General features: G+C 41.7%; 1 protein-coding gene across 4 annotated transcripts in view; it reads left to right on the forward strand.

The window, feature by feature from the left end:
* LOC127666603 (baculoviral IAP repeat-containing protein 1b-like) overlaps positions 1 to 12,189 on the forward strand; it is a 166,774-nt gene that overhangs the window by 82,279 nt on the left and 72,306 nt on the right. The window contains exon 16 of one of the 4 annotated variants that reach the window (XM_052159528.1): positions 11,321 to 11,392. The exons of 2 other annotated variants lie outside the window; for them this stretch is intronic. In XM_052159528.1, coding sequence (XP_052015488.1) covers positions 11,321 to 11,379 — 59 coding nt within the window. In that variant the 3' untranslated portion in view covers positions 11,380 to 11,392. Of the gene's footprint in view, positions 1 to 11,320; positions 11,486 to 12,189 lie in introns of those variants that run through there. One more of the 4 variants, XM_052159524.1, reaches the window with a different exon arrangement.

The following is a 12,189-nucleotide window of genomic DNA, read 5'->3' on the forward strand; positions in this document are numbered from 1 at the left end:
TTCCTTCTGGGCAAAGATGTTGGCAACATTGGCAAGTATGACATCTGGGTGAAGAGTCCAGAGAAGACGCTGAGAGGTGACAAAGCAAGGTACCATGAAGAGGAGGCCAGACTGGAGTCCTTTGAGGACTGGCTGTTTTTTGTCCATGGGACATCACCACATGTACTCTCAGCAGCTGTCTTTGTCTTTACAGGTAAGTGGATTCCAGTTTGTGAGGTATTTCTGAGGTATTTAGAGCTTAGGTTCCATTTGGTGGGCGTTATTTTTTAAATGAACCCTCACTGATGAACTGTGTTATATTAGACATAAGATGTAGTACATTAAATTTCAAGTGTAGCAATTTTGCTTCTGCTTTAATATATGTTTAGTATAGCATTATACACACACACACACACACACACACACACACATGCCTGTGTAAAGTAAAATGTGTCTTTTCTTCAAATATAGACCTTAAATGTATCAGCAGTGGGCTAAGGGTGTAGCTGAGTGCTAGAGCACTTCTGTAGCCCCTACAAAGGACAGGCATGCTGGAATCTGTCTTCTTCTGATAGTACGATCAACTCCTAGACACAGCTGGTGCCATTGCTGGGCAGTCAAAGCCTTTCATGTATCTGTAGGTAAAAGGAACACTGCAGTATTTCTCCCGTGGTGGATGCTTGGGAACCTGGGAAGAAGGAGATGACCCCTGGAAGGAACATGCCAAGTGGTTCCCCAGGTAAGCTTCAAATGATTTGTTCTTGAAGTATTCAGCTTAAATAAATGTTTTAAATGATTTATTCCATTTTATTATATATGTACATATATATGCTCTGTGTGTGTACAAAAGCATGCACGAGTGCCTTGTGGGGGGATGATGTGTGTGTGTGTGTGTGTGTGTGTGTGTGTGAGAGAGAGAGAGTGCACTACAGAGCCCAAAAGAGGGCATCAGAGCTCCTGCATATGGTGTTACAGATGACTGTGAGCTGTTATATGGATTTTTAGACTCCAACTCAGTTCCACTGGAAAAACAGCCATTGCCCTAAACCATGAAAGTCAATTTCATGGTTTTAGCCAATTTCATGGTTTTGGTTTGTTAGTTTGTTTGCTTGTTTGTTTAATTTTATGTCCATTAGCATCTTACCCACATGCCTGTGTTGGGGTGTTAGAAGCCCTGGAATTGGACTTAGAGATTGGTGTGAGCTGCCATGTGGTGTCTGGGAATTGAACCCAGGTCCTCTGGAAGAACAACCAGTGTTCTTAACTTCTGAGTCATGTCTCCAGCCCTCATGGTCAGGTTTTTAAAACGCAAAACAAAACTAGAGACCAAAGAGTCACATTATTGGAGTTTCCCTTTGACATTTATAACTTTCCCTTACCCACATTAGGATAACTCTAGAACTTTTCAAGCAAGACTTTGTCATATTGTGAAAATTCTGAATCACTTGAAATTAAACAGCTCCCCCCACTTTAGATAATATCTTATATAGATTTGTGTTGGTGTGTGTGATAAATCTAGTGTGTGTTTGTATGTAGAGTATATGTGTGTGTACATGTGTGGGCTTAGGAAGCCACAGGCCTACATAGGAGGGCATTTTCCTGATCACTCTCCCCTCATGATTTTTAACCTCAAATCATTTCATTTTATTGACACAGTGACAAAATATTCTTGCCTACCTGATACCCCCCACTTCCAAGCACACATAATCTAGTTCTATGTCCCTTCCTAGATCAGGTCATGTCACCTGAGACAGTGGTGAGGTCCGGGCCCACACTGCTGCTGAGGGCCATGTCTGAGTTCCTGGCCCTGGAACAGCAGGGAGTCTGTTACCATTAAAGGCCATGTAGACATACCTGGTCTTGGCTGCAGCCTGGAGCCATTTGGTGTCTGAGGGCCGTGCAGAACTGGCCCCATATCTCACTGACTGCTGCACTTGAGAGAGCCATCCTTGTCTCTAACTGGCTGCAGCACTGGGGAGAGCAGCCCGGAAGCACCTCTCTCAGGAAGCACAGTAGAGCTGGCCATGGTTTCATGGGTTGCAGATGAGCCAGTCCCAAGGACATGAGCTAGGGAGAGCTGGCCTCACCCCCTCTCCGGCCATGTGGTAGTGTGGAGGTCTCAGGCAAGATGCCCCTCCCATCCTTGCTGCCTGGGGCAGGCTGGAGAGCTGGCCCCACTCCTAATCTGGGCAGCATGGACAACACAGGGCAATACCACACTATCCTAGAAGAGTCCCGGTGAGGATCTAGTACTCAACAGTGTTGCAGTAGAGAGAAATCTTGAAACAGACCAATGACTCCTTACAATGAACATTTACAAGTAAAGATGTGGGGACAAAAGGGAATACTGTGGGGCTCACTGTGACACACTACAGCTCCCACAGCAAGATTTGGGTGTTTTAGTTTTCATTTTATTTTTTGATTTTCTCTAGGAAGGGCAGTTGCAAGGGAAGATACAAAGGGATAGGGACATAAGTGGGATTGGGGTGCATGATACAATGTTCACAAAGAATCAATAAAAAGTTAACAAGAATATATCATATAAAAAGTTTTAAAACTAAAAATGTTCAAAAATGATCAACACATTAAAATATACATTGTGATAGAAGGCATGTCTAACATACTACTGGGAAATTGTGTTTTTTATTACAGATGTGAATTTCTTCAAAGTAAGAAATCCTCAGAGGAAATTGCCCAATATATTCAAAGCTACAAGGAATGTGTTCATGTAACGGTAATTTACAACAGCCAACTTTTTCCAAAATCTTTTTACTGCCTAATGTCTGAGGTGAGGTGAGCTGTTTGTTTGTTTTTAAGGTTTGTTTGTTTTATGTAAAAGAGAATATTGTAGCTGTCTTCAGGCACACCAGAAGAGGGTATCAGATCCCATTGCAGATGGTTGTGAGCCACCTTGTGGTTGCTGGAAATTGAACTCAGCATCTCTGGGAGAGCAGTTGGTGCTCTTAGCATCTGAGCCACCTCTCCAGCCCCCATTGTTTTCTCATGGTTTCTGTGACTTTCTTCCTTTCTCCTTTCTCCTTTCTCCTTCTGCCTCTTACTCACAGAGTATGGGAGGGTTAGGCCATTGTCTTGCTAAGCTAGAATCACTTCTAGTTGTTTTGTTGTTGTTGTTGCTGTTGTTTTTCCTGGCTGGCTTTGGGCTGGTTCTGCCTGCCTTTTGCTGAGAACTTCTTGTGAAAAATCGGGGAAGAGGGCTCTTCCTCAGGGGGGAAAAAAAAGCTTGGTGAAGTTTCCTTAGATAGCATATTGTTCAATTGGTATGTGCCTCTGAAGTTTGCTCCTCTGTGTCTTAATTCTGCATTAATTTAAATGCATCTGCAGTATGCAATCTAGTTCTGTTTTTGAGCTGGGTGCTTTGTATGAGTGACCCTGTCTGTGATTTCCACTTGACTACAGGTATATAACACTCACTGTTGTTTTACATTGAATAAAAAATTTTCCAAGTGCTAGAGAGAATGCTCAGTGGTTAAGAGTAATGACTGCTCTCCCAGAGGTCCTGTTTTCAATTCCCAGCAACCATATGGTAGCTCACAACCACCTGTACTGGGATCTGATGCCCTCTCCTGGTGTGTCTGAAGACAAGTACAGTACACATACACAAACACACACACATATATGTGTGTGTGTGTGTTTTATGTATATATATGTTTTATGTATGTAGATATGTTTTATGTATATATGTTTTATGTATATATGTTTTATGTATATACGTTTTATGTATATGTGCTTTATGTATATATATTTTTGTGTATATATATATGCTTTATGTATATATATGTGTTTTGTGTATATATATGTTTTATGTATATATGGTTTATGTATATGTTTTATGTATATATATGTTTTATGTATATATGTTTTATGTATATATATATGTTTTGTGTATATATATGTTTTATGTATATATATGTTTTGTATATATATGTTTTATGTATATATATGTTTTATGTATATATGCTTTATGTATATATATGTTTTATGTATATATGTGTGTTTTATGTATATATATGTTTTATGTGTGTGTGTATATATATGTTTTATGTATATATAGACCAGTAGGGAGAAGGTTCACCTGAGATCACCTGAGTAAGAGATCAACTGCTTGTGGGAGTGGGGAAGCATTCTTGAGCAAGCAGAATTAACATCAAAATACAACCAGCATCAGGGCAACCCACAACACACAACCCCAGGTTTCAGGTTATCTTTATTCTTTGAAGATCTGTGCATGGCCAGCCCATCCATTTGCCATCCTTATTGAGATTCTCAAGTAGATCAGCACATTCAACCTCAGGTTGGCAAGATTTTGTCTTAGAGTTGTTGCTTTAAAGGGAAATGGGAAACAGTCAGGTATGAGAGACTTAGGAGGGTCTTGGGCTTCTGTTCATTCTGGTGCCAAACCAACAGGATTCAAACTTCACACATTCTGGATTTTATTCATGGAGGTTAACCTGATAAGAGTAACCCTTCATTGCTCTATTCAGGTGTCTTAAAAAGTTTCCTGCTTCAAACAGCTACATTACTTGATTAAAACAATGTTAAAATTAAATTTCTATCTGCTTTAATTTAAAACAAAATACTTTGCAGATTCATGAGAACAACTAGGCCTGAAGTTTTACAAAGTTTTGAAAAGTAACATGGAAATGAATAACTCTTAATGAATATTTACTTTTATTTTTGTATATCATGTACCATATAAGTTTTAAAAGCTAAGAATTGAACCCCATACTCTGTAAGAGTCTTCAGTGCTCTTAAGCCCTGAGCCATCTCCCCAGGCCCCAGAGAGAATGAATCCCGCATTGCATTCTAAAACATGAATCATATACAGAAGTGGATAGAAAGTGTGGAGTGCCCCAGTCTTTGCCTCTCTGTCCCAGCAGTTATAACATAGTCGCTCTTGGGAATTTATTTCTTCCTGCTTTTCTTTTTTTTTCTTTTTTCTTTTATTTTAAAGTATATTATATTCCCTTTTGTCTTTTTTTTTTCCTATTTTGTATTGGTTATTTTTATTATTTACATTTCAAATGTTACCCCCATTCCAAGTTTCCCCTCCACAATCTCCCTGCCACGGACCACCCAGTTGGATATGGGGGTCCCTAGGATGAGGGTCCTCGAAGTCCAGGTGGGTAAGGATTTGGTGGTGACAAACAGGAACAAACACAGAGGCAGTTTGAATCTGAGTGTATTTTGCAGCTCTCAATCAAGGGTTTTTGTGCATTAAGAAAACAAATATTACAACTCTGAGAAACTATATTCAGTGAAGCAATCACAAATACCATCATTATCATTTGGCACAGAAAAGCACAAAAATCAAGCAAACATCACAACTCTAAAAAGATGTATTCAGTGAATCACAAACAGAACAGGTAACATCATTATCAATATAAATCATCCAAATATAACAACTCTGAAAGGATGTACTCAGTGGAGCAGTCGCCCAAGGCTAGAGACATATTTCCAAGAGCAGGTTAATACATCTAATGTGGTCAATAATTGTTTAACATCTAATGCCTGATGTTTTATAAATTTTCAAAGCATAAATTTAAATTATTTTAATTCTTTACCATATACCAAAACCCACCTCCAATGACACAACTGTAGCCATATGAAATTTTATTGTTGTAAATGATTAATAAAGAAAAGTATTGGTTTTCCCCAGAGATAAGGTCATGTTAGCGACCCCATCTCAAGGGATGGTTTCTTACCCAATATTCTCACTTAAGATCTTGGCCTAGGCTACCAGGAATGTGAAAATAAGAAAAGGAATAAAAAGAAAACAAAGAGATAAATTGCCATGAGAACTACAGCTCAATATGTTTGCTCTAGCCGTGAGTTCCACAACCAGTTCCGGGAGACGTCCTTCTTTTCTGGTTCAGTCTATTTGAGTGCTGTAGGCTTCTTGTATGTTTGTAGACATCTCTTTCTTTAGGTTAGGGAAGATTTCTATAATTTTATTGAAGGTATTTTCTGGCCCTTTAAGTTGGGAATCTTAACTCTCTCCTATACCTATTATCCTTAGGTTTGGTCTTCTCATTATGTCCTGGATTTCCTGGATGTTTTCAGTTAGGAGCTTTTTGAATTTTGCATTTTCCTTGACTGTTGTGTCAATGTTTTCTATGGTGTCTTCTGCACCTGAGACTCTCTCTTCTATCTCTTGTATTCTGTTGGTGATGCTTCTGGCTATGACTCCTGATCACTTTCCTAGGTTTTCATCTCCAGGGATGTCTCCCTTTATGATTACTTTATTCTAGTTCTATGTTTAGATCCTAGATGATTTTGTTCAATTCCTTCACCTGTTTGGTTGTGTTTTCTTGTAATTCCTTAAGGGATTTTTGTGTTTCTTCCTTAGGGCTTTTACCTGTTTACCTGTGTTTCTTTTTTTTTTTTTTCAAATTTTGTTGTTTTTAACCTTTGTTTAAAATACACACTTTCCAAACATAGGTGTTTTCCATTAAGAATATTTTGGGTTTTCTTTTTTTTGTTGTTTTTTGTTTTATTTTTTATTTGATATATTTTTAATTTACATTTCAAATGATTTCCCCTTTCCTGGCTCCTCACTCCCCAAAAGTCCCATAAGCCCTCTTCCCTTACCCTGTTCCCCCATACAACCCTACCCACTTCCCTATTCTGGTATTGCCCTATACTTCTGCACTGAGCCTTTCCAGAACCAGGGGCCACTCCTCTGTTTTTCTTGGACATCATTTGATCTGTGGATTATGTCTTGGGTATTCCAAGTTTCTAGGTTAATATCCACTTATCAGTGAGTGCATACCATGATTGATCTTCTGAGTCTGGGTTACCGCACTTAGTATAATGTTCTCCAGCTCCATCCATTTGTCTAAGAATTTCATGAATTCATTGTTTCTAATGGCTGAATAGTACTCCATTGTGTATATATACCACATTTTTTTGTATCCATTCCTCTGTTGAGGGACATCTGGGTACTTTCCAGCTTCTGACTATTATAAATAGGGCTGCTATGAACATAGTGGAGCATGTATTCTTATTACATGCTGGGGAATCCTCTGGATATATGCCCAGGAGTGGTATAGCAGGGTCCTCCGGAAGTGATGTGTCCAGTTTTCTGAGGAACCGCCAGAATGATTTCCAGAGTGATTGTACCAATTTCCAACCCACCAGCAGTGAAGGAGTGTTCCTCTTTCTCCACATCCTCGCCAACACCTGCTGTCTCCTGAGTTTTTAATCTTAGCCATTCTGACTGGTATGAGGTGAAATCTCAGGGTTGCTTTGATTTGCATTTCCCTAATGACTAATGATGTTGAACATTTTTAAGATGCTTCTCAGCCATCCAAAGTTCTTCAGGTGAAAATTCTTTGTTTAGCTCTGTACCCCATTTTTAATAGGGTTATTTGGTTTTCTGGGGTCTAACTTCTTGATTTCTTTGTATATATCGGATATTAGCCCTCTGTCAGATGTAGGGTTGGTGAAGATCTTTTCCCAATTTGTTGGTTGCTGATTTGTCCTTTTGGTGGTGTCCTTTGCCTTACAGAAACTTTGTAATTTATGAGGTCCCATTTGTCAATTAAAGAAAGAAATCAAAGACTTTTTAGAATTCAATAAAAATGTATGCACAAAATACCCAAATCTATGGGACACAATGAAAGCAGTGCTAAGAGGAAAACTTACCTGTGTTTCTTTAAGGGAGTTATTTATGTCTTTCTTAAAGTTCTCTATCATCATCATGAGATGCGATTTTAAATCAGAGTCTTGCTTTGCTGGTGTGTTGTGGTATCCAGGGCTTGCTGTGTTGGGAAAACTGGGTTTGATGATGCCACGTAGCCTTAGTTTCTGTTGCAAATGTTTTCGCCCTTGCCTCTCACCATCTGATTATCTCTGGTGTTAGGTGGTCTTGCTGTTTCTGACTGTGGCTTGTCCCTCCTGCAAGCCTGTGTATCAGTACTCCTGGGAGACCAGTTTTCTCCAGGAGGAATTTGGGTAAGGGAACTGGGGCACAGGGTCAGCTCCGGGGTGTAGATGGACACTGGAAGGATCCTGTCCCCGGCTGTTCCTTAGTTTCTGTGTCCTGATGGCTCTGGGCAGGTCCTTCTTGGGCCAGGAATTGAACAGAAGTGGTGGTCTTACCTGTGCTCACAGGTGTGTTGGCACTCCTGGCAGACCAGCTCTCTTCTAGTGCTATCTGGGTATGGAGAGCTGTCTCCTTTCTGCTTTTCTAACCATCCGCAAAGGTAACAAAAGCACAGGTCGTCAGATTATTACACACACACACACACACAGAGAGAGAGAGAGAGAGGAGGGGGGGCAAGGGAGGGAGGGGGGAGAGAGAAAGAGAGAGAACTTGAACTTTAGCATCAAAGCCTACTGGTCTCACCTGCATCCTTTTTCCCAAGCTTACTGAAATGACAGTGTCTTTTTGCTAATGAAGAACTACGAATGGACACGTTTAAGGACTGGCCCCAAGAATCACCTGTAGCAGTTGAAGTTCTGGTCAGAGCAGGCCTTTTCTACACAAGTGGGTCAGTATTTCCTGTCTATTAGATATTCTAATCCCCATCATTCCTAATAGATCCCTTTGCTGCCCTTTAAGACCTCCACTTTTCCATAACTCCCTTGGTGCTCAGCTGAGGTCTAGACTGTATTCTGGAGGATTACTGTATAGAGTAAATCACCTCCCCTGCTCCCTAATATTTCTTCAATCAGAACTTATATGGGCATATCTACGTTTAAAAGTTTCTAAGAAATATGCTGTTTTCCGAGGAAGAAAAGTGCCCTTTTAAAGAGTTGGGGTTCCCCAGGGCTGGGGAGATGGCTCCCTCAAGGTTCTCTCTCCTCACACTCACTCAACCTTTTCTTTTTCAACTCCCCATTCTAGACAAGCTGTAAACTCTAGACCCCAGGAGCTTTGACCTGGCAGACAAGGAAGCTGTTCTCTGCTTGAACAACGCCTCCATTGTTCAAGAGTGCAAGGTGGTGGATCTTCCATTTCCAGTTGGATCCCTTGGCCCTGGCACATTAGAATTGCTTCCTCAGAATACAGTCTCATGAGCGATGTGCTCTTATTTCCTATGGAGTATACCTGGCAATAATATGAGGAGAGACAAGTGGTTCTTCATGATCTCACTGGCATAAAAGCTCCTATGTTTGCTCCTGTGTTTTGCACATGATCATCAAATATATTCTGTGTGATTTACTTAGTAAGCAATTGCGTTTTGGATGCCTATGTCTGTGAATGTCCACTATGTCATTAGTGTCCAGAACAGACAGAAATCTCTGCTCTCATCTAGCTACTGTTCCAGATTCTGATGGCAAATATTTCAGGACAATGGGTATGGGAAAGGTTTTATCAAAGAAATGACCAGCCCAGTGAAGGATCAAGAGTCCTGTGTGAACTCCTGAATGACTTGGCCACACAATGACACACAATGACTTGTTCTCCTGAATGACTTGACCACACAATCCAACTGCAGATAAAAATAGGATTTTACTTTATAATCTGGAGTTATTTTCTTGTGATTTTGCAGTGGTATGTGCTGTTGAACTGACCCCTTTCCTTTTGTAGGCAAAACATTGTCCAGTGTTTTTCCTGTGGAAGATGTATGGAGAAGTGGGAGGAAGGTGACAACCCAATAGCAGATCACAGCAGGTTTTTTCCCAAGTGAGCAAAATGACTTCTCCTGACTTTGAACATAATTCAAGCCCCTAAGATCCTGCCTCTGGCTACAAAGGCTGGGTTATTGTCTGTGAGTCTTTAAGTTCATTTTAGCTGTTCTCATGGACTGGCATTAACTCTGCTTCATCCCACATGCTCAGAGTGTTCTCAGCATTACTTTACAGAGGACATGAATGTCTCATATGATCCCACACTGAGGACGTCTCCTCTCACTGATGTCTGACAAGGCCATCCTCTGCCACCTATGTGGCTGGAACCACAGGTCCCTTCATGGTGGCTTAGTCCCTGGGAGCTCTGGGGTACTGGTTGGTTCATATCGTTGTTCCTTCTATGATGATGCAAATCCCTTCAGCTCCTTGGGTTCTTACTCTAGCTCCTCCATTGGGGACTCTGTGCTCATTCCATTGGTTGGCTGAGAGCATCCACCTCTGTATTTGTCAGGCACTAGCAGAGCCTATCAGGAGACACAAATTATTGAGAAAGTAATGAGTTTGCATGGAAATTACATTATTATTAGATATATTCTTTATTTACATTTCAAATGTTGTCCCCTTTCCTGGTTCCTACCACTCCCACTTCCCTGTCCTGGTATCCCCCTACACTGCAGCATCAAGCCTTCCCAGGAACAGGGCCTCCCCTCCCTTTGATGTCCAACAAGGTCAACCTCTGTTGTCTATTTGTCTGGAGCCATGGGTAACACCATGTGTACACTTTGGTTGATGGTTTTGTCCCTGGGAGCTCTGTGGAGTACTGGGTGATTCATAATGGTCCTCCTATGGCACTGCAAACCCCTTCAGCTCCTTGGGTAATTTCTCTATCTCCTCAATTGGGGAATTACTCTTAACAGATTAAATAAAATGAAAAGGGAGACTGCAGATGTGTCATACAGAGCAGTATCTTGATGATGTTTTTCAGACTGTATTGTTCATAAGGAAAGCCTGAGTTTCCTACAGAGACAGCAACTGTGTGAGCATGTTTGTGTGTGTGTGTATTTGTGTGTGTGTTTGTATGTGTGTATGTGTGTGTATCACTGAGCCAACGCACAAATCTGTGAACTTGAGTTCTAAATAAGTACTATCTTTTCTAAAAAAAAAAAAAAAAAAAAAAAAAAAAAAAAAAGAGTCTATGAAGAAGTGTGTTATTTCAGAACTGAAAAGAGGAAGGTAAAAGATAGTTCTAGAACATTTGCTCCTATTGCAAAGTCTGCTAATTAGTTTCTACAAAGGCACAGGGTAGAGACTAGTGATCACATGATCTACAGAATGTCATATTTAGGGTAGATGGTGGAAAGCTCTCAGAGTAGTGAACCATGCTTTACTGAGGAGGGTGGATGCCCTAGAAGTGTCTGGCAGGAGGTGAGATGGAAGGGAGGGGTCTGAAGGCACTGTGCAGTTAGGAGAATGACCTTCAGTGAGGACCCCAATTCAGAAGACAGAGTAGAGAGGGAGAGGCAGCCTGCATTTGGATAAAGAGACATGTTGTGGGAGGATGGAGGAGGCAGCAGCAGGGAGCAGCAGGGAGCAGCTGAATGCTGACCCTTTCTCCTGCCCTTGGAGAGGACAGTGATGAGGAGGGACTCTGCTAGGTGGGGCCCCCTAGACTACAGACTGTGTCAGTCACAAGCTGCTCACAATGGAACAACTCATGAGGATGGTTGTCTTGTGTCTCCCACAGCCCAGGCTCTGGGTTCTCTCAGGAACCTGGAGGAACTGCTCCTTCCCTCTGGGGACTAGACTCACCAAGTGGCCAAACTGATTGTCCAGCAGTGTCTGCAGCTTTCCTCTCTCAGAGTTCTCGCCTTTCACCACATCTTGGATGATGACAGTATGATTGAAATTGGTGAGTTTCCCTCAGAGAAAGAGCTTCCCTTGTGTGGAAGCAGTGGCGTCACTGAAGCTGCCTGCTGCAAGTGTCTAGAGCCTGGAAAGGCCTCCAAAGGCTTCCTCATGTCCCCCATCACCTGCTTCCTCTAGTGACCTTCTGCAGATGTAGATTCATCCTGGTCTGACTGGGAAGGTCAACAGTGTCTTTTTTCTCTCAAATTAGGGTGTGTGCGTGTGTATGTGTGTGTGTGTGTGTGTGTGTGTGTGTGTGTGTGAGAGAGAGAGAGAGAGAGAGAGAGAGAGAGAGAGAGAGAGAGAGAGAGAGAGGTGTAGAAGTATGCAGTCTGTGGTTTTCTTTTCCCAGGGCTGAGATTGAACTCAGGACCTCACTTGTACACTAGAGCAGTGTCTAACCCTGCACCACAGCACAGTAACATCTGTGACCCCTGGTCAGACACACTCTGACTCAACTGTATACTGACACCACAGTGTACTGTGGTGAAATGTAGAGCTGCTTCCACTTCCTGCTCATGTTCCTGCAGCCTCAGTTATCCATGGCAGTCAGCCAGGTTAAGGCACAGAGCTTCCGCAGAGCCCAAACCCAAGTTGTGTCACTTCTCCAGCAGTGCCCTCCATGCCCTCACAGACAACCACTGTGTGCTCTCTCTCTCCCTCTCTCTCTCTTTCCCTTTCTCCCTCTCCCTCTCTCTTTTTCTCTCT

This window comes from Apodemus sylvaticus, chromosome 16 (genome assembly GCF_947179515.1).
Source record: "Apodemus sylvaticus chromosome 16, mApoSyl1.1, whole genome shotgun sequence".
Classification (NCBI taxonomy): Eukaryota; Metazoa; Chordata; class Mammalia; order Rodentia; family Muridae; genus Apodemus; species Apodemus sylvaticus.